The sequence below is a fragment of the Oryza sativa genome, chromosome 2 (assembly GCF_034140825.1).
Source record: "Oryza sativa Japonica Group chromosome 2, ASM3414082v1".
Lineage (NCBI taxonomy): Eukaryota > Viridiplantae > Streptophyta > Magnoliopsida > Poales > Poaceae > Oryza > Oryza sativa.
In genome coordinates this window covers 36303337-36324246 of record NC_089036.1, presented here as the reverse complement: position 1 = coordinate 36324246, position 20910 = coordinate 36303337, and the positions used below count along the sequence as shown (strand labels likewise).

General features: G+C 45.7%; 5 protein-coding genes and 1 pseudogene across 6 annotated transcripts; 1 reads left to right on the top strand and 5 right to left on the bottom strand.

The window, feature by feature from the left end:
• Positions 1 to 23: 23 nt before the first annotated feature.
• LOC136351061 (pentatricopeptide repeat-containing protein At2g17210-like) lies at positions 24 to 2207 on the bottom strand. The gene has a single exon (XM_066307694.1). It carries the CDS (start codon positions 2205 to 2207, stop codon positions 24 to 26), a length of 2184 nt encoding a protein of 727 aa, XP_066163791.1.
• A 174-nt stretch (positions 2208 to 2381) lies between these two features.
• Positions 2382 to 3838, bottom strand: LOC4331264 (probable serine/threonine-protein kinase PBL7). Its single transcript, XM_015769133.3, has one exon. The coding sequence runs from the start codon at positions 3714 to 3716 to the stop codon at positions 2610 to 2612; it is 1107 nt and encodes a 368-aa protein (XP_015624619.1). The 5' UTR covers positions 3717 to 3838; the 3' UTR covers positions 2382 to 2609.
• A 1156-nt stretch (positions 3839 to 4994) lies between these two features.
• On the bottom strand, positions 4995 to 6293 carry LOC107277822 (uncharacterized; annotated as a pseudogene).
• Positions 6294 to 7247: 954 nt separating this feature from the next.
• Positions 7248 to 12806, top strand: LOC4331263 (alpha-1,3-mannosyl-glycoprotein 2-beta-N-acetylglucosaminyltransferase). Of its 2 annotated transcripts, none has more exons than XM_015769131.3 (18): positions 7248 to 7700; positions 7824 to 7874; positions 8208 to 8269; positions 8359 to 8421; positions 9177 to 9211; positions 9283 to 9359; positions 9690 to 9735; positions 9818 to 9880; positions 10814 to 10880; positions 10967 to 11035; positions 11123 to 11192; positions 11295 to 11356; positions 11442 to 11532; positions 11620 to 11713; positions 11852 to 11914; positions 12013 to 12051; positions 12122 to 12292; positions 12530 to 12806. In XM_015769131.3, the coding sequence occupies exons 4-18, from the start codon at positions 8361 to 8363 to the stop codon at positions 12638 to 12640; spliced, it is 1119 nt and encodes a 372-aa protein (XP_015624617.1). In that variant the 5' UTR covers positions 7248 to 7700; positions 7824 to 7874; positions 8208 to 8269; positions 8359 to 8360; the 3' UTR covers positions 12641 to 12806. The 2 variants fall into 2 exon arrangements, with proteins under 2 accessions (XP_015624617.1, XP_015624616.1); XM_015769130.3 differs by having other exon boundaries at positions 8182 to 8269.
• A 240-nt stretch (positions 12807 to 13046) lies between these two features.
• Positions 13047 to 18364, bottom strand: LOC4331262 (metal tolerance protein C2). Its single transcript, XM_015769136.3, has 10 exons — positions 18067 to 18364; positions 17879 to 17987; positions 17764 to 17803; positions 14626 to 14702; positions 14438 to 14526; positions 14249 to 14318; positions 14104 to 14142; positions 13853 to 14003; positions 13666 to 13755; positions 13047 to 13352 (listed from the first exon to the last, which is right to left on the bottom strand). The coding sequence occupies exons 1-10, from the start codon at positions 18347 to 18349 to the stop codon at positions 13254 to 13256; spliced, it is 1047 nt and encodes a 348-aa protein (XP_015624622.1). The 5' UTR covers positions 18350 to 18364; the 3' UTR covers positions 13047 to 13253.
• Positions 18365 to 18903: 539 nt separating this feature from the next.
• On the bottom strand, positions 18904 to 20686 carry LOC4331261 (uncharacterized). Its single transcript, XM_015769134.3, has one exon. The coding sequence runs from the start codon at positions 20311 to 20313 to the stop codon at positions 19258 to 19260; it is 1056 nt and encodes a 351-aa protein (XP_015624620.1). The 5' UTR covers positions 20314 to 20686; the 3' UTR covers positions 18904 to 19257.
• Positions 20687 to 20910: the final 224 nt, after the last annotated feature.

Sequence of the window (20910 nt, the reverse complement as noted above, 5' to 3'; positions counted from 1 at the left end):
GCAAGCCTTTTTTTTTAATTGGGTTAATTGTTGTCAACTTGGCATTGGCATATGTACTGTATGTCTGCATCTGTATGGTGGTGCTTCATGTGGCGGTGCAGGAGGTGCAGCATGGCGTACACCTCCGCTCGCCGTGGGTGCGCTCCGTCCCACCATACGAACCGCTCGCTTCCGCCGGCGTGCTGCACCACGCTGTGGCCGCTCTCCACCTTCACTCCCTTCTCCCTCATCGCCCACCGCATCCCTGCCGCCCACCCCTTGCCTAAACCCATACCCATGGACATGAGATACCCCGCCGACTTGCCCGGCTCCAGCTCCAGCACGCGGGCCGCCGCGCTTCGCCCCACCTCGCCGCCGCCGCCATCCCCGCGCCTCCTGCACGCGCTAAGCAGCGCGCTCCACGCCGCCGGGCTGCCACCGCCACTGCTCCTCCTCACAATCTCCGCCGCGCCGTCCAGGTCCCCCGCGCGCGCCAGCATGTCCACCACGCACGACACGTGCTCCACCCGAGGCTGCAGCGACTGCCGCGCCATGCTTTCCAAGCACCCAATCCCCTCCTCAACCAGCCCTCCATGAGCGCATGCCCACAGAGCGGCCAGCATCGTGACGCCGTTTGGCCTCACCTCATCACCTTCCGCTTCCATCCTGTGCAGGAGCGCAAGGGCGTCCCGTGCGCGCCCGTTCATCCCCAGCGCCCCGATCATGGAGTTCCAGGTGAGCACGTCCTTGACGGGCATCGTGTCGAACACCCTCGCCGACGCGCCCAGCTCGCCGCACTTCCCGTACATGTGGACCAGCGCGTTGCCCACTGCCAGCTCAAACCCCAATCCGCTCCTGACGGCCACGCCGTGGGCGCGTCTCGACGCCCACATCTCCGCGCAGCTGCCGCAGGCCTCCACAAGGCTCAGCACCGTGATCGAGTTGGGGCGCTCCCCAGTCACCAGCATCGCCACGAAGCATGCCATCGCGGCGTGTGGCCGGGCGTTGTGAGCGCAGGCGGCGATGACTGTGCTCCAGGTTATCACGTTCCTCTCGCGCATCCCTTGGAAGAGCCTCAGCACGTCCTCCACGAGGCCGCACTTGCCGTAGGCATCCAGCAACGCGTTCAGCAGAGCCATCGACAAGAGCCGCCTCCTGATGGCCGCGCCATGGACCGACCTGGCTGCCTGACCCCCTAGCCTCTTCTTCTTGCACAGCTGCAGCAGCACCGCAAGCGTCGTCTCGTCGCCCACCACCCCAATCTGCAAGGCCAGCAGATGGAGCGCCTCGGGGTAGCTGCCAGCGTGCACGAGGCCTGAGAGCATGGTGTTCCAGGACACCACGTTCTTGACGGCGATAAGGTCGAACACCTTCCTCGCGGACCGCAGATCGAGACATTTGGCGTACATGTCAACGAGCGAGTTGTCCACGAAGAGATCCCCTTGCAAGCCCCGGCGCGTGGCGACGGCATGCACGGAGGCTCCGGCCCTGACATCCTCCAGCATGGCGCACGCGCGCAGAACCACGACGGCCACGACACCGTCCGGCTGCAGCGCGCCGTCAGCGAGCATCTCCCTGAAGAGGCGTAGGGCTTGATCGGCGTAGCCGGATCCCAGGCAGGCCCCGATCATGGAGGTCCAGGACGCAACGTCTCGGTCGGGCATTTCGCCGAACAGAATCGCGGCGGAGGCGAAATCCCCCAAAGTGGCGTAGAGGGAGAGCAGGGAGTTGGCGACAGGCGTGTGAATGGAGGCGGGCGTCTTGAGAAGATAGGCGTGGATCATGTGGAGGAAGTGGTCGGAATAGGAGGAGGAGGCGCGGAGGAGGGAGAGGAGGGAAGCGATGTTGGGGTGGAAGGCAGCGTGGGCGTGGCGCATGGCGAAGCGGAAGAGGCGGAAGGTGGTGGAGGAGGAGGAGGAGGCAGGGAGGTGGTTGAGGAGGGTATTGTAGGTTAGAGAATCCCTGGGCGTGGAGCGGCAGCGCAGGTGGTGGAGCGCGAGATCGAGGCGCGAGGAGCGGAGGTAGTAGCAGAGGAGGGAGTTGGAGGCGGCGGCGGAGAGAGGCCGCTTGGCGACGTCAGCGTGGAGCTGTGAGGCCAGAGCGCGAGCCCAGCCTGATGATGGCTGCTGCCTGGACAGGAGCCCCAACAACGCCGGGAGGAGCGCCGCCGGCTTGCCGCCCGCGTACCGCCGGACCGCCTCCTCCACCACCACGCCCGCCGTCGCCATATTTTTCGTTTCCACTCCTCTTCTTACTTGTTACACTACATGGGCAGCATATCTTGGTACCAAATACAACTTAAATTAAATTAATTTTGATCCCTGTCAAATTTATTCGATTGGAGCATTGGAGGGAGTACTAAAAAGCAATGTATAATAGTTTGTTAACATTGGAGGGAGTTCTAAATTGAAAATTAATGTTTTTGTTTTTGTACCTAAAAATGTGTACAAGCGAGTTGTTAAAGGTTAATATATATACATGAAGAGCAACTAAGAAAATGATGAAAATCAATCAGTGAAATCACCCATGGCCTTCCAAATTAAGGGGGAACATAACATGGGAATCCAACCAAGAGAGAGAGAGAGAGAGAGAGCTAGGCAACTAGTAGCTAGAATGAGCAGATGGAGGAATTAAGGTTGGGAGTTGGGAGGAGGCGTGGTGGTGGTGGCTCTTTGCTTGTCTTCCCATGGCTGGGACTGGGAGGCGACGTGGTCGAGGGCTCGGGTGACGTCTGTCATGGAGGGGCGGAGGTTGGGGTTGTCGCGGAGGCAGAGCGAGGCGACGACGGCGAGCTGGTAGAAGGCGCGGCGGGGGTAGCGGCCCTGCAACGCCGGGTCGGCCAGGGCGAAGCACCTCTTGCGGTCGCCGGCGAGGTAGGGGCGCGCCCAGTCCCGGAGGAGGAGGAAGCGCTGGTGGTCCTCCGACTCCGAGTCGGAGGAGGCGGCGTCGAAGGCCCTGCGTCCAGTGATGAGCTCGAGGAGCACGACGCCGAAGCTGTAGACGTCGGACTTGACGTTGAGCTTGCCGCTCATGGCGTAGTCGGGCGCGCAGTAGCCGTAGGTGCCCATGACGCGCGTGGACACGTGGGTGTCGTCGCCGACGGGGCCCAGCTTGGCGAGGCCAAAGTCCGACAGCCTGGGGTTGAGGTCGTCGTCGAGCAGGATGTTGGACGCCTTGAGGTCGCGGTAGATCACCGGCGGCGTCACCACCTCGTGCAGGTAGCGAAGCCCCCTGGCCGCGCCGACCGCGATCCTGACGCGCGCCGCCCACCCCAGCGCCAGCGGGGGCTCCTGCGGCCTCCTGCCGAAGAGGTGCGCGTCGAGGCTGCCGCGTGGCAGGAACTCGTAGACGAGGAGGCGCTCGCCGGCGTCGGCGCAGTAGCCGACGAGGGAGACGAGGTTGGGGTGGTGCAGCATCATGAGCATCATGCATTCCACCAGGAACTCGCGGGTTCCCTGCGCGCCACCGTGGCAGAGCTGCTTCACGGCCACGAGCCCTTGGCCGCCTTCCTCGAGACGCCCCCTGTACACCCTGCCGAACCCGCCCTCGCCGACAACGTTGGACTCGTGGAACCCGTCCGTGGCCGCCGACAGCTGCGCCAGCGTGAACTTCTTCGCACCGCCCGCCCCCGCCGACGCCGCCTGCGCGGCCTGGCTGCACGGGCTGCCGCCGTCATTGCTGCCATGCCAGCACCGCAGGCTGGGGTTCCACGAGAAGCAGCTCATCCCTTCCTTCATTCATCTATCCTATCCATTCATGTCATCAACACAAAAGCTTTCATCCTCGACTCGACAAAACCAAAAATTTGGAGGACACACGAGGCTCTTCTTAATTAAGCAACCAGACAGCTTAATCGATCGATCGATGCTTAAACTACATCTATATTTAGATACAGCCCAGGACGCGCAATTCATCCAGGACAGAGCACAGGGCATTCTTCTGAGTGTTGTTAGCTGGCATATGTACATATATAGATACATAAATTTCACAAGAACATTATTATGTGTTCACGGCAGAATAGATCAGATTATTTTTGTAAGCTATATATCAGTATAACAATAACAAACTTTTGGAACAGAGTTATAAAGTGGAGGCGAGCTTCATCCCCTGCTTCACCAAAAAGAACATCTGTCGCAAACTCACAAGGAAACACAGTGATCATGGGGAAACTGTTTTAATCCCTCGAGGAGATATTCCCTCGTTCTTTGTATGTCACTTAAATGGTTATAAAAAAATTTAAAAAAAATGGGAAGGTGTATTAACATGTGATATAACACTCCATAAACATACAGGTTCAAATTCAACTTCTACATCTCGTAACGAAAAAAACAAATTGAATAACAGCTAGTTAACGTATATTCAGAGTTAAATTTATTTTTTTCGTTGCGAGATGTAGAAGTTGAATTTTTACTTGCATGTTTTGTGGAGTGATATATCACATATTAATACATTTTCTTAATTTTTTTTCAAATTTTTTATAACCATTTGAGTGACATGCAAACAACGAGAGGATATCCCCTCGAGAGGGATCAAAATCCTCTTCCGTGATCATGCCATTGCCATACAAAATGCATCCAACAAGGCGCAACTGCTGTTACAAGCGCAGGCATCTTATAATACACCACTTCTTTTAAAAAATGTAATTCGGTTTCTTATAAAGTCACCACACCAACGGTTTGTGGCAGGGTAGCAACACGATGCATACTTATTAAACACACACAAACCTAAAGGCGAGGGATATAGTTTAAGGGCAGTCCAAACCCTCCACCTAATATGGTGTCTATAGCGTTAACTACATTGTCATGTAGGACTTTTAACTTATGTGGCACTATATTAATTAAGAGAGAGAGAGTGAAGAGTGGAAGAAACTGGGTCTCATGCAAGACACAGCTTCAACACGAGAACCTATGCACTAGACACTATCAAGTTTTGCATTGGGAGAGAATAATGTCTTCATAATAGGCGAAGAATAAATATGATTGGCAGAGAAGAGAGATGATGTATTTATTAATGGCCCACTCTAAGAAATCATGGGTTGTGGGGTGTAGTTTCTATTGTGATGTCTTATTGACATGGCACTATAGACATTACTTATAGACATTATGGGTTGGGACTGCCCTAAGCATGCAAAGTGAAAGCTAAACTGGAACACAGCTGCTCAAGGCCAGGGCAAAGTAGATGCCTGGATCAAATAGTTCATTGCCTGGCTCGTGAATCGTGATTTTGTCCTGCTGGCCTCCTCTGGGGTTGATGGGAACAGCTCCATGTACCTTGTCCCAATGGTCATCTTGTCCTTGCATATGGCTGTCTTCGCAACCCCTGTTGTTGAGAACTCCATAGAGGGCCTTCCCATCTAGACGGTACGCGGTGTGCACATTTTCCTCCGTCAACTCATACTCTACAAAGAACTTGATGATGTCTTCAGCGGTAGTAAAGTAGGGCAGGCCACGGAGCTTGAGCACATCAGGTGGTGTTCTTTTCTCTTGAAGATGAAGATTAAGTTTTTTACGTAAAACGAGGTGGTATTAACGTATGATTGATTGAGTTTTAATTATTATAAACTTGAAAAATAGATTAATATAATATTTTAGAGCAACTTTCATATAGAAAGTTTTCGCACGAAACACACCGTTTAGCAGTTTGAAAAGCCTACCACAAAAATCTTAATCTTCATCCGACTTTTGTTGGAGAAAAGAATGGGACCTCAATATATTCCATGTTGCTCGTCTTCAGCTGGTTTCTTGGGCCGTGGAGGAGGTGGGGAGTGACGATACTTTGAGTCGAAAAAGCCGTCTTGGTTCACCTCAGCAGCTATTGAGCTGTAATACTCTTGCTTCTTGCATCTAAACACCTCAACATACCTCCTGCCCATGTTCTACCGGTTGCGGTGCAGTGCAAACTCTCCTTGCATGGCTGATGGGAAGACGACAAAAGCCTCGTCGGTGAAGCAGCCATTCTTGTGAACCAAGAGGCAGTCCACTATGTCCAGCCCAACAAAGAACTTGCAAATGTCAAGATCGCCGCAGTCAAAGGGGAGCCCTAGTAGACGGACCCCTGAAAAGTTCTGGATGGCACTATTAGCTCCTGCACTAGGTAAGTTGGCCTGGTAGGGCTAGTAGAAGGCATTGGTGCCATCAGCAGCACTGTTGCCCATGGCTCCAAAAATAGAGAGGGGTTGGTTCCATCATCCTGGCCCTCTTTGATACATCCAAGGGACTGCCTGCGGTCACTGCGAAGTATGGATTGGATTCCATCATTCGTAGCCTCTTTGATCCCTCCTACCCATCCAAACCCCCCTCCCCCCCTCCCATCATTGCCCATCATTGCCCTTCAGATAATCCAGAGTCCCAAAAAGAGAAAAGAAAAAAAAAGAGAGGAGAAGATCCCCCCATCTCTCAATCCCCATTTCATATAAAATAACCCAAACATAAAGAAAACCGCGCAGATAAGAAATACCAGTAATCTAAACAGGACTTAAGGCTAAAAAAGGTGAATGGAGTCGAAATGCGAACGCATTAGTGGTCATAAACAAAAACTAATTAAATGTTGACAGCTTATGAAATGCTCAAACTACTAGATAACACATATCATTAGAAAATAATCTTACAAACCACATTGGTGCAGTTATCAATTTGGATGTAAGTCAGCTATTACTGCCTCTGATTTATTTATTTTTTGGGGGAGGGGTTTGGTTTTGTAGGGAGGGGGGGACGTACATGTATCCTAAATACTAGGCATATGATATCATATCATATCATATTATGATAGCAAAGCAAAGTGACCTACTTTTAGATGGGGACTAAGAAATTGTCCCTAAAAGAATCGAGAAATTGATGAGATCGCATAAGCAAGCAAGTAAGCGTGGATTCGTAGTATTGTAGAAAAAAAAAGAAAGCAATGGATGAATCGGCGGGATGGAATTGCAGGGATAAGAGAGAAGGAAGAGGAGGAGGAGGTGACCGTACATGGCGAAGCCCGCTGGAGGAGGGGGTGGGGTGGCGGTTCACGATAGGGAGGGGAGGAAACCCTAGAGCGAGAGGGAGTCGTCAAGTCGCCGCCTCTGCGATTGTGTTGCAATGCGCCTCGCATCGCCCAAGTAGTCGTCTCTAAATTCTAAATACAACCTATACGCTATATGCATAGGACGAGGAGGAAGAGCTCATGACCGAACTGCATTTCTTGTTGCTGGGTCTGGATTAGGCCTATTACTTCTATTTTATTTTTTTCTCTAGACCAAAATAACCCTGCCTAATTCTCTCCTTTCTCCCACGCCCAAATCGCGCACTTCCCCTGTTGAGGAGGGAGGCGACGTCGCCCGTCTCTCCGCGTCGGCTCCGGCGCCGACCCACTCCCCTCCTCCGCCGCCATCCATCTATTCGCGCCGCACCGCCCGCTCAACTCTTCCTTCGCGCAGGCGGCGGCGGTGGCGCAGGCGGCGTCTTCCTCCACCTGATCCACCTCCACTTCCTCCGGACCGCACAAGAATAAGAAGAAGAAGAAGTGCAGGTACGGTGCAGGTGCAGATCCAATTGCGAGCTCACCTGCTCTGCCCTGCCCACTACCAAGTAGTAGCCTCCTCCTCCTCCCCTTTCTCCCCAACATCCCATCCCAAATCAAAGGCTACTAGACTAGTGTTGGGGGAGATCCAAGAGATGGCGCGGAGCCCCTGCGACCTCCGCATCCTCCTCGTCGCCGCCGCTGCAGCCTTCATCTACATCCAAGTATGCCTATGCCTATCACAATCTGATTCTTCTTCTTCAACTTCAGATCAGGATCCCCCCTCTCCTAACCACCACTCTACTACTCTCTCACTACACATAATGGCTTCTTTCTCCTTGTTTCAGGTCCGCCTTTTTTCTACTCAGTCCCACTACGCCGACCGCCTCGCACAAGCAGTCAGTCTCTCTACCCCCCCCCATCTCAATATACTCCCTCCGTTTCAAAATGTCTGACACCGTTGACTTTTTAGTATGTGTTTGACCATTCGTCTTATTCAAAAAATTTGAGTAATTATTTATTCTTTTCATATCATTTGATTCATTGTTAAATATACTTTCATGTACACTTATAGTTTTACATATTTCACATTTTTTTAATAAGACGAACGGTCAAACATGTGCTAAAAAGTCAACTGTGTCAAACATTTTGAAACGGAGGGAGTATATATTTTTGGTCTGCTCAAACTCACTAATTGCAATTTAGGAAAAATCCGAAAACCAATGCACCAGTCAACTCCGCTCCTTGATCGATCAAGTCAGCTCTCAGCAGGAGAAGATTGTCGCGTTGGAAGGTACCACACATTTATCACACTAATTTAAGCCTTGCCTCTACTATTCGCGACCTATAAATGTTGTGTCTCTCATGTTTTGGTAACAACAGAGATGAAGATACGCCAAGACGAAGAACGTGTACACCTCAAGATTTTAATCCAAGATCTCGAAAGTATGAAAATGACCTTTCTTATCTTTCACCTATGGATTTCAGCCACAACTGTTCCTGCTACCAAGTGTTTGCTACGTTACTTGATTTTTCTCGCGCCTCCTAATGTTTCCATTAAAACCTAACCTTGTGATACTCATACTGGAGCCTCATGCACATCGACCTCCATGTGACATGCATGGTTGACAACACAACAACATATGACCCGATGTTTCTTCTTGAAATTCACATGTTTTTTTTCCTATAACCAATAGAACTGAAAATTAGTATGTCTTCTGGAAATATTTTTACAACTACTTATTTTTTTTAAAAAAAAATGGAACTACGAAAATGATGTCAATCCATCAGTTAGTCAGTTGTTTAGTTAAACAATCATTCATAAATGCCCAAAATATAATAGTGGAACATCAGGACCGTACATATCATTCTAGTTGTCATCTTCACGTTGAATACAAAATAATAGTTTCATAATCCTCCCATCTACCCCAAATATAGAGGTTATGTTTCTCATTACCATTTGACATGTCACTGGCGTGTGGCTCTGGGTCCCACATGCCATTCTCATATGTGGTAGTGCCTTTCAGTTTACACCCATTCGCAACGTGCTGAACTAATTTTCTCAAACATAAAGATGACCCATCGTATGATCTCAATCCTCCCAGCTGCCATCTACATATTTAACCCGTCATTGTGATTTTACTTTACCACATGCTACTTTTTGTTTCTAACTATTTCTTCAACATTTCTTTTGGATGCAGAAAGGAGCGTGCAGACCTTAGTAAACAACAATGTGGTTTGTACAGTGCTAATATTGCTAGCATTCCTCTGCTATATTTGACTAATATGATCTGTTTCTATAAGCAGGCTCCTGTTGCTGCTGTTGTTGTAATGGCTTGCAATCGACCAGACTATTTGCAAAGGACAGTTGAATCTATCCTGAAGTATGCTTTGTGCCTTCATTCCTTTATTTTCAGAATCCAGATTTTTTTTGGTCTGTTATTGTTTTTTCTAACTCCTAAGTTGGTGCCAAAACCCACTCAGTCGATATCACCTGTGAAAGTTATGCATGGAATCATGCTGCATTGTAATTGCCACGCTGCTCATGGTGCATGAATGCATAATGTCTTTTTCTCAGAAATTGTCCATGCGATGTCACAAGGAAAATTACACATTTTACTTCCTAATCCATATATGAATCCCATTGTGAGCTCCATGTAGCTTAAGTTCGTATAATACCCTTCTGACCTAATGATTCTTAATAATTTTTCCAGGTATCAGACATCAGTGGCTTCAAAGTTTCCACTATTTATATCTCAGGTACTGGTCTTAGCAATTTCAGTTCTTGCTCTCAGTCTCTCTAAGTTTGTGGATTTTTTTCCATTGCTCATTGTAATTGCAGGATGGAATAAATGGAGAAGTGAAGAAAAAAGCTTTGAGTTATAATGAAATAACATATATGCAGGTGTGGAACTCTTTCTTCCTCTACACTTATTTGCCTAAAAATAAGAAGAAATATACTTCTGTAATATTGCAAGCATAGCTGGAGTATTGTCTGAGGACCTTTTCCAAGTAACTACATAAGATGATATGTTGCAAAAGAGGGGTTAAAAAGAAAGGAAGAAACTGTAGCCTGCCAAGAGGTTTTAAGTGGACCTAGATTGAGGTTGCCCTTGAACTTTAAGATCCATGAGTCATATCAGGGAAACTCTAGGTCCAATGGATATAAACTGAGCAGTGAGAAGCAAGGCCATAATCATACCCCAAACTTGTGGATGTATTGTTTGAAAGGGAAGCTTGATGCCACTGTACTGTAGTGAGTAGTGACCCTATGCTGTTCTGGAATGGGGCAGTGGAATTGGTCCAATATGAAATAGTATGGCAAAGGTAATAAAATCCATATATAGAGAATCAACGGGAAGGGATGGCAGCTCACTGAGGTGACTGCTCAGTTGACAGTACTGAACTTGTATTTAGTTGACAAATTATCATTACAATTTAGTTTAGATAAAATAACGGGTATGCTAGCTCCTGAAAAACCAAATGGCCATATGTAGAGTAACAACCATGTCATGGAGTGGAAGTGGTAGGATAATCATCAGTGTATGCTGTCATAAAGTGCCAGAGTGCAGATTGAAGTCTAGCAATGAAGTGTTATTGCAAAAAAGAGAAAATCTTGTTCTCTGCCTTCAGCGCTAATAGAGAATGAAACCACGAATACAATATTTCCTGCTGTTATGAAATGATTGTAAACATATTATCACATGTGTACTTTTATAGTGATTTTGAATGATTGTAGCTTCCCCCCTCCACATAACATAGGCATGCAGCAGTCCGATATTTGTAAGAAACATGGGAAATATTTTTCAGCTAAGACTCTCAGTGGTATGTGTTGCAGCATTTAGATCTTGAACCTGTGCGCACTGAAAGGCCAGGAGAGTTGATAGCATATTACAAGATAGCCAGTAGGTGGTCCTCCTTGATTGATGTATGCTGATTGAAGATAGTGATGATACCACTGATCCTTGTCCTGATAACTTTCTTATTTCAGAACATTACAAATGGGCCTTGGATGAGCTATTCATCAAACACAACTTTGCGCGAGTAATAATTCTGGAAGGTGTTACACCTTGGATGCTCTTATAACTATTTTGTTCTTTGATCTGTCTTCTTTCCATCCCATTTATGGTTAATAATTTGCTAATAGATGATATGGAGATCGCCCCTGATTTTTTTGACTACTTCGAGGCTGCAGCTAAATTACTTGATAACGATAAGTATGTTGTATATTATATATTAATTATAGTTGGAAAGCCAAGGATTTCATCTGCAATGTATCTAATTGCTTTGCTGCTATTCCTGTCACTGTGGTATTGAAGGACAATCATGGCCGTTTCTTCCTGGAATGACAATGGACAAAAGCAATTTGTTTACGACCCAAGTTAGTACTCTGATAGACCTGTATAAAAGTTCTGTTCTGCATTAATAGGGAAAGCTACTCATTTTCCTACATAAACATTTTGCAGAAGCTCTTTACCGGTCGGATTTCTTTCCTGGACTTGGATGGATGTTAACAAAGCCTACATGGATTGAGCTGTCACCTAAGTGGCCCAAAGCATATCTTTACTGTTGCCTACTAATTTTTATATTAGCATATACAATATTTTCCATCTACCATATATTTCTTCCTTAACAAGACTTTACTTATTGGGATGACTGGGTGAGGCTAAAAGAGGTACACAGAGACCGGCAATTTATTCGCCCGGAAGTCTGCAGAACATACAATTTTGGCGAACATGTATGTTGGCTACTTCATCAATGCAAAAATTACCACATTTCTGCACACTAGTAGCCACTGGATAGTAATTTAGTCTTTGAGCCAGTAAGTATGGATGACTTGAATTTACACTAATAGATTTTCATACCTCCTTTTCAGGGGTCAAGCATGGGGCAATTCTTCAGACAGTACTTGGAACCAATCAAGCTAAATGATGCCCATGTATGCAAACCTTCCATCACCTTTTGTTTTGCTTAACTGTTGCAAATTCTTTAGTGCAGAGATTTACCATTTTACCTCTTCCTTCTTTGTGGCTATAGATCAAGTGGAATTCTGAGGACCTGAGCTACCTCAAGGAGGTAAGAATTTGTTTGGACTTTGAAACAGTAGTTTGCAGCAAATGCCTAATATTTATGTTGGCAACACCAGGACAAGTTCCTGATCCAATTTGGGAAAGACGTCGCTAGTGCCACCCCTCTCCATGGATCTGATGCCGCGTTGAAAGCCCACAATATGGATGCGGATGTAAGGATCCAGTATAACGATCAGGAAGACTTTGAGCGGATAGCTCGTCAATTTGGAATATTTGAAGAATGGAAGGTTTACTTCTTTGACCCCATTTTTATTCATAAATAATGCTCTTGTCAAAGTAGGTCAAGTGACAATTTTGTGTCTGATGTTTTCAGTGGTGATTGTTAGGTCTAGTAGAAAATGTTTCAGTTTGCAGTTTTGATCTAGATAGACATCAGCCCCGTGAATGGTCTATAATTTTCTTTGGACTTCTCTGTTTTTTTAGTGTGTGATGATTCATGTATGTCTGTTTTCTCTGTTTTTCAGGATGGCATTCCAAGAACAGCTTATAAAGGAGTAGTAGTCTTCCGGTACAAGAGTAGTCGAAGACGAATATACCTCGTTGGTCCGGATTCCCTCAGTCAGCTTAGGGTATAGTGTTGTTGAGGTGTGGAGATAGTTTCTCATTGTTTCAGATACAAGCGGCAGCACCTCACCTGACCACTGAGCAGAGCTGACCTGCCTGACATTTTGCTGTATATGTGATTCATCACGTGAGATTCATACATAGACGACTTCCATTGCACCGAAAGCTTAAACATCACATCGTGTTCTGTGTTTTGTTTGCCATTGAAAACTGCCTGTAATGTAGTTTTTGAACTGGACATATGCTAGAATGAAGGGAAATGAGATACTAATTGATATTTGATGAAGACACTTGCATAACATGGTGACACTCGGCCACCATGGAGAAGAGATGCACATAGGTCACTCATTATTATTTATTAATATCAATAATAACAATAATTCTCAGCATCTTAAAAGACGAGTGGAGAGAAGATCGTCAACGAATTTCAACCATGATGCCATAGCAAACGAGCTTAAGTGAGTACAAATTGTAGTAGCTACTGAGTAAATCTGAGTACAAACTGCAGCAGTCGAGTACAAAGCGATATACCGTACTATCAAATAAGCACGCCCAAGCAATACACTGCGAGAGTTTGATCTATCCTTTTTTCCCCTATGACTCCTTTCTACACTAGATGATGCCTTATTCATCGGTTTGGATGGTCAGGTCCTGTATGCCCAAATCTTGATATAATCCATGCACATAGTCGAGCACGGACTGGCAATCACCACCATTCTTCACCTATACACACAACACAACCAAAACGCGAACTCAGTCACTAGGGGCTAGGGGCTTGTTTAGATTGTAGCCAAAATAAACCTTACCAAGTTTTGGTAATACCAAAATTTTGGTGGCAAGATGACAATATTGCCAAATTTTTAGCAGGATTTTTTTATGTATTTACTAAATTTGGTAACAAATTAAACGTAGACATTTTTTTTGGCAACTTTAACCAAAAATGGTATGGTTGAAAATGACATCAAAGTGAATAGGCCCTAGGGTAACCACAACAAGCTGTCTGTTAGTGTTAGGAGGCTTGGCGTAAAAGATGTACCCGGATGTCGAGAGATCCAACAGCGTGACCAGGTACAAGCTCCCAAAATCGACCTTGACATACTTCAGAAACATCCTCGCACGCAGTTATCTGGTGAGCAAATACAATACATACGGAAATGTCTCAAAGAAGCTTTGGGCTTGCCAAAATGAACTGAATAATATGCAAAACCAAACCGTGTACCTACCTGTCTGAAGCACTTGGTAAGAGCTGAAGGTGGCACATTGCCTGGTGCAATTTGCAGAAGGATATTACCAGTAGCCTTAAAGAGTGGCAAAACAAGCATGAACACTGCCACTGAAACAATTCCCAGGCACAACACTTCCGCATTTTCAACCCTTAAAAGCAGTAGGCATAAAGTCATTTTAGGATTAAGTGCCAAGCTAAAAGTGACCGTAACATTAGAGGGGCACAGAAAATTCGTCAGAATAGATTTACCCCAATGAAAGAAACCAGGAAGCTAGTATCAAGCCTGCACTGATGGAGGATTTACACATGTCAACTAAAAATAACTAACTTCGTGACTACAGAAAGAGCAAATATTATAAGGGAAGAGGCACAGTGACATGAGAGTATCTCATACCTCCGTACTGAATCGGCAAGAACATGCAAACATACAGAGTGATAATTCATATCCTCTGCTTTCCTGTAAACTGGCATTAATAGACAACAATTGATCAATGATGTTTCGATTGTGAAACTTAGATTTTAGATATGTATACACTGGCATCTGTACAAGAGGTGACTCTGGATTGGATACTGGAGTACTTACCTATGTTAACACGAGCATAGCTCCGAAAGAACCAAACACCAAGTAAATTAACCAAAAGGTTTGTGACAGCAGAAACAATGAGATAATGCCTGAAAGTATATATATATATTTTAGTTTTAGAAGAATAATAATATTAGCCAAAACGATTGGGATTATATTACACTAAACAAAAAGGAAAAGGCATTTACTTATGCTCAGACTCATCTTGCATAAATGCATGTAGTGCTTCAACAGCCAAGGAGAAAGACAGGAAGAGCAGGAAGAGCTGTCTAGAACAAAGAAGAAGCATATGGATGGAGGTGGTCAAAATATATCTATACTAATATAAAAAGGAGGAGTTTTGCCTAGCAATCCTATGGTGAAATCACATGCACCCAGGCCCACGCGTCATATCCCTATTTCTAAATTTAGACAAACCCATATGCAAGCAAGTATTTAGGCAAAAAAACTATTATATGTTTTGAGAAAATTCCTGCAGGTAAGATGAAAATTAGAAAACTGCATGCACTTTATGAAATTTGTGCGGTTTGTGTCATTGGGGATTGATTTTGCTTTCCCCGCAAGAAGAAAAAGCACTAAACACATTGTATTTAGAGAGATTTTAGTTCTTCTATGATGGTAAGCTTTTTAACCATTAATTTCATATTTTGCTGAAACTGAATGATAATTGATTATTTTGAGAATTTGACAGTATATCAGTCCCATTATCGAAGGCATAGAAACAAAATAGTCCACACTAGAATTCAATTCATCTAAGTTGCACTAGGTGATGTGTACTGGACTAACAAATCTTTCCATGTTTATGCAGGTTCTGTTGCTTTCGAGGGATATGATGAGCTCATTACTGCACTGCTATTTTGTATGGTAGTTTTGCACTTCGCATTTGAGGATGTTAGTATAGATATATCCTGAAACATGTCATGCGTTTTCAGCTTCATGAAAATATGAAAATTTGCATAGCTGAAAATCTGCATGTGTTGCTTCATGATGTACCTGCAGGAGCTTTTACTTTTGTATAATTCACAAGGTTGCATAGCTGAAAATCTGCAGTCTGAACATTTCTTCTTCAAATGACATCCCATAATTAAATGTCAAACTGCTTCTTTCCGGCTTATGTATTTTCTTAGTTTGCATGGTGAACAATCTGTTCTGATTTTTTTATGCTTGCATATTCTGTAAATTGGCATTCAAGCAGCCAACAAGCATCTGAAGGTATCTGATATACAGAGCTCAGTTGTGTGGTCTATCAATACTGATGTTCTCTATCGAATTTGTTTTGATCCTTGGAAAGATAATATGCCTAGCACATTGTCTTCCTGAGTTTGTGTACACATTGTGAACTTATATATAGCTACAAACTTACCGCATGTATAATTAAAATCAGCAGCAATGTCCATTAATCCATACATGAATATATCTCTCTGGCTTGGATGTACAAAGATCATGTCCTCTCTCTCTCTCTTTGTCTATAGGTGGAGTGAGCTTCTCTTTGAATCTGTGGTGCTTCATTTTACTTATATTTTATAAAAGGAGATGTGCTGAGATTCAATTCCATGTTGCTCTTTGCTTCAAGGTCATTAGCATTTTTTTCCAGCCCATTAAATGTTGTGATTACATGTCTGTTGCTGAAATGTTATGTAGGCTGTAATAGGGTTTTGGATGTATCGTGTTGCCTTTGTGACTTGCCCTTTGAAAGTACATAGATGTACATAAATGGATCAATTTATATTGTAAGTTTTATTCAGATTGGACCTACATTGTTTTCCTACCAATTTGACGCATGATTGAGTTTTCAGGTCAGGTACACCATTGAGCTCCCTTGAATTGTGCTGATTACCAAGCTTCCTGAGATACGCAATCTGCTCATTGTACAAAACTTCTTCCTACAACATACTTTGTCAATTTTCCTTGGAGTGTCATATAATCCTCCATGTCAATTACCTTACCCATAACTACTGCATTAATTTTCAATTTTGTTGCTAACTGCAGCTCAATACGCATATATGTTTAAGCACCATCTGAATATTGGAAATAACATGGAACCACAATTTGTGTAGATGTAAAATTTTCAGCATTAGTAAATGGTGCTACAGATTTTGCCTTTGATGGACTATTGGCGCTGGATGTATTTGCTTTTCATCAAATAAAGCTCTTGTTTCTTAATTTGCTGATGGCACAATTTTTTTTCTTGGCAGGAGCTCTGCAAAGCATTTTCATTTCTCATTGGTCATTTATGCAAACCAATATATCTTTCCCAAGTTTTAGAAGCTTCTGGAGATATATATTATTGTGAGGGAATAATAATGTTGCTCATGTTAGCAGCTGAGAACTCTGCCATCTGAATTAAAATATAACCCATGATAAATAGTGAGAATCTATTCTCAAATATTTACATCCCACGCTCTTTTTATCCTGAATTATGAAGCCCTGTATATACACGTGCAAGACATTTTCCTATCCAAGACGATGTTGCTGAAACTATAAATGTTCATAAATGTTCAGAAAGGAAAAAACCTTTTAGCGCAGGTATAGAGCACTATCTTGAGAGAAAAAAATACAAGAAATATTCAGAATCTCTTTTTACATAGCATTTGTGTGGCTTCTATGGGTCAGCTTTATTGTAGGTTGGTTTCCTTAAAGTCAATTTATTATGTTTATTTGTGTAGATTTAGCATCAAAATTAAAAATGTCACTAGCAAGATAATGTTGAAATCTTGTGGTATAGATTATATACAACTGATCTGACAGGTTTGGTGCTATATGATTATTGCTCTTCAGTTTAATTTGTGTGTTCCCCAGAAAATATTAGTAATTAATTATGTTAAATGCATCATTCTAGAAAGAATATAATGTTTTTTTATTATAGTGATAGAGATTGCCAATACTTTCTGCCAATAATTCTTTTTGCTTTCTCTCCCATTGTATTGGCGTTTTTCAGGATGTCCATACTGGACAGCAATGTCAACAAGTCACTAGGTGAATAGGCATATACTGACATTCATAACCAGGTGACCAAGGACGTTATAACGTATATTGTGGACTCAGTTTTTCTAATTAGAAACTTTACACGAGTTATTTGAATGTCAAATAGGCATACATCTGTTGCTTGAGGTTTCCAAACATTTATCAAGCTATGACAAATTGTATATTTGGTACGATTGGTGGTTCTTTTACATAGTTAGTGTAATGGGAGAGATATGCGGCATATTAAAATTCGTATTCCTATGCCCCGTTTAATATGCATGGTGGAAAACACAATAAACTCATATATAGTAGTAGAGAAATGTAGAGGGATGGGCATGGCAATGACATGTTGAAAAGCTTACGGCATTTGTAAAGGCAGCAAGGACCTCCAATCTTTTATAGCTGAATAAAGGCAGCAATGAATCAGTGGGAGTGGAAGATTAAAGAAAAGAGGAGTAAATTGAGGGAGGGAGGCACCCGTAGGTGTAGAGGTGATCAGGTTTGGTTCTGGAGGCAGCCATGGCAAACAAGGAGAAAGTGAGGATTCCACAACCAAAGGTGAGATGGAAAGCATCGGAGACTAGGCCTGAAACGAATGGAGAAGAGTGTGATTGAGATGAGTAATGAGTAGCAGTAGCAGTAGCAGTAGTATTAGTATTACCGACCTACGCGGGCAGTGAGGAGGCCGATGGCGAGCTCGGTGGCGGAGTAGGCGACGTTGAGAGCGATGAGGAGGGCGAGGCGGCGCATGGGGCGGGTGGCGAGCCAGCGGAAGGTGATGGCTCCGGTGGGGGCGAGGGACGGGGGGGGCATGGAGATGGAAGAGTCGGAGCGGGCGAGGCGAGGCATGGAGGAGGAGAGCTGGCGGGAGAAGGCCAGTCGCCGGTCGCCGCTGCCGACGACGCCATAGTTGGGATTCCAACCCTTGGGCGGCTCATCCATCGCCATCTTCCTCCCTCCTCTAGTCTTCTCCCTCGTCACGAGACAGATCTAGGTCTAATCTAATGGGCCTGTCACACGAAGCCCAAAGGCCCAACAATATTCTCCCTCCATCTAATGGAGGGGACTGTCTGTCAGTTCAGTTTCGAATCGGATCGGATGGTCCCTCCCTCCCGCCTGAAATGTCCTTACGACTAGTTTTCGCTTTACCGACTGAAGAAAGCACACAGCCAAATGCCATTTTACCGATCCACTGAGCCCAAAGAAGAAAGCACACAGCCAAATACCAATAAATTGGATTAATACATAATGATCTCTCTATCCATGGAGCCAGCAGCAACATACTAACAACAATTTCACCACGACAAAACAACATACAGATACAGTGCTGAGTGCTCACATGATACCATCAAAAAAACCATCATCCCAACAAGCATAACTGACCACCCACAATGACAAAAGAGATAGTATCACCCCGACCAGCATCCATCACTACAAGTGACCAGGATGAGAGTGCTATGCTATCTGCAAATAAGGAATAGCTTCATGAGTGCTATCTATAATTAAGTAACAGGTTCATGACACCATCTGATACCATTATAATGACATTAATAGTTGATGTAGTAACAAATTCATCTAGTCGCTTCTACCTCTTTCAGCAGCAGCAGCAGAAGGTAAGAACTACTACAAGTTGTGCTGTGTGGTATCATCATAACAAATACGCAAAGAAACACCAAAGATAGCACAGAATGGTAGAAACATATTACATTGTAAATACGATGATCCACTTGTTATGCGACAACATACAATTGTAAGCCTCCCAAAACAAGTCCACATCACGCGGCCTCAATCTGTCATCGACAATTATGTATGTACAGTACTGATAACCGCTATTGCATTCCAGTGTCCATCTCCCATCAATCCATCTCCGAAGCATCAACCCCGATCTCTTCGCCAGTCCTCTCTGACCCTGCAACTACAACATCTGCATTGTCTTGCACGATCTTCTCTGACACTGCTGCATCAGCAACCTCCTCTGCATTGTCTTGTGCACTAGCCTTGTCTGACCCTGCTGCATCAGCAGCAATCTCAGTCCTAAGATCATCCCTCTGAACAAGTATGGGATGAGCCATCTCCTTGTCATGGTCAACTGCAACTGCATCTGAATTCTCAATAGGCATACCATCAGTCCCTGCAAAACGCGACTCGAGTGCCTCCAGGCGGCGCCTCATGTCGCCAAGCTCCTGCTCCATCAAAAAGAGCCTCTCCTTCAAGGTGAGGTTCTCCTCCTCGAGGCGAGCCACATGGGCTTCCTGGTCATACTCATAGTCATCCTCCTCCTCGAAGAAGACACCGTCACCCCTGGCAGGGTAGACCATCTCAAACCTGCTGAGATCGTGGTCGAGGCGGCGCTCCACCTCGACATGCTCCTCGACGTCACTGCCGCTGGAGTTGGCATCATCGTCGTCATCGGAGGGGTTGGCGGGGTGAGGGGAGGTGCGGAGGCGGATGAGGCCCTTCATGGAGCCATAGCCATCGACGCCCCACTGCGCCTGAGCCATGTCGGAGAGGCCCTCGCGGGAGGGGGAGAGGCGTGGGGTGGGGAGAACGGCGGGGGTAACAGGGGAGGGGGAGACGAGGGAGGCGATGCCACCGGCGCGCTTGGCACGGATGATGAAGGAGGTGGTGTTGCGTGGGGCGGCGGCCTTGGGCCGGGGGAAGAAGTGCTTGCGGGGCCCACCGCCTCCGCCTCCGCCTCCGCTTTGGTTCTTGAACCAGCGGCGAGCCTTGGCGCGGTTCTGCACCTGGAGGTCGCCGAGGGCGGGGGGCTGGTAGCCACCGGCGGCGGTGCTAGGGTTCTTACGCTTCCAGCCGCGGTTGGGCGGAGGGAGGAACGGCGGTGGCTGGGCGGAAGGGTCGTCGGCGGCGGCCCACATGGGGAAGCTTCGGCCCATCATCTGATTAGGATCCATGGAGGCGGCTGCTTCTCTCTGCTTGCTAGTTGCTAGGGGAGAGAGGGATCTGCTGCTAGGGTTAGAGAGATGAAATTAATCAGCAATCCCCTCCCCTAATCAATCAATCTAATATAGTAATGGAGTAGTCTCTTGTTGTTCGTATGCAGGGAGGGAGGGAGGGAGAGGAGGGGATCCGATCTAGAGTAGTAGTATTATGGATTGCGTCTGCGTCGGAAGGAAGGAAGGAGGGCGGAGTGGTCGAATCGACGGCGGATCGGATCGGATCGATTTGCGCCGATTCGACTAACTTCCGTTCCGACCGCAAACCCTAACCCTAGAGCTAGAGAAAGACTCCTTCGTTTCGTTGGTTGTTAGATTGGATTGAAAAGGTGAGAGGGCGGAAGAAGAAGAAGATGACCACTAAATTTGGGGGGTTCTCTCTCTCGTTGTACTACCACTAGTCTACAACTAGAAAGACGGGAATAGAGGGAGGAAGACACGTGGACGGCCCAGATTCGGCGTTCGGAACTCTCGGTCGGTGACGGCCGCACATATATTTGCGTCCAGTTCCCGTGTACTGCTTTCATCTCAAGAAGAAGAAGAACTAAAACATTC

Excerpts from the sequence above, each read along its gene's own strand:
- LOC4331263 (XM_015769130.3), top strand. The coding sequence starts at position 7,632 with ATGGCGCGGAGCCCCTGCGACCTCCGCATCCTCCTCGTCGCCGCCGCT. Across the intron at positions 7,701-7,823 it reads CAGCCTTCATCTACATCCAA|GTCCGCCTTTTTTCTACTCA; the intron begins GTATGCCTATGC and ends TCCTTGTTTCAG. Across the intron at positions 9,360-9,689 it reads ACAGTTGAATCTATCCTGAA|GTATCAGACATCAGTGGCTT; the intron begins GTATGCTTTGTG and ends TAATTTTTCCAG.
- LOC4331262 (XM_015769136.3), bottom strand. The coding sequence starts at position 18,349 with ATGGCGATGGATGAGCCGCCCAAGGGTTGGAATCCCAACTATGGCGTC. Across the intron at positions 17,804-17,878 it reads GATCACCTCTACACCTACGG|CTATAAAAGATTGGAGGTCC; the intron begins GTGCCTCCCTCC and ends GCCTTTATTCAG. Across the intron at positions 14,319-14,437 it reads CTATGCTCGTGTTAACATAG|TTTACAGGAAAGCAGAGGAT; the intron begins GTAAGTACTCCA and ends TATTAATGCCAG.
- LOC4331261 (XM_015769134.3), bottom strand. The coding sequence starts at position 20,313 with ATGGATCCTAATCAGATGATGGGCCGAAGCTTCCCCATGTGGGCCGCC.
- LOC136351061 (XM_066307694.1), bottom strand. The coding sequence starts at position 2,207 with ATGGCGACGGCGGGCGTGGTGGTGGAGGAGGCGGTCCGGCGGTACGCG.
- LOC4331264 (XM_015769133.3), bottom strand. The coding sequence starts at position 3,716 with ATGAAGGAAGGGATGAGCTGCTTCTCGTGGAACCCCAGCCTGCGGTGC.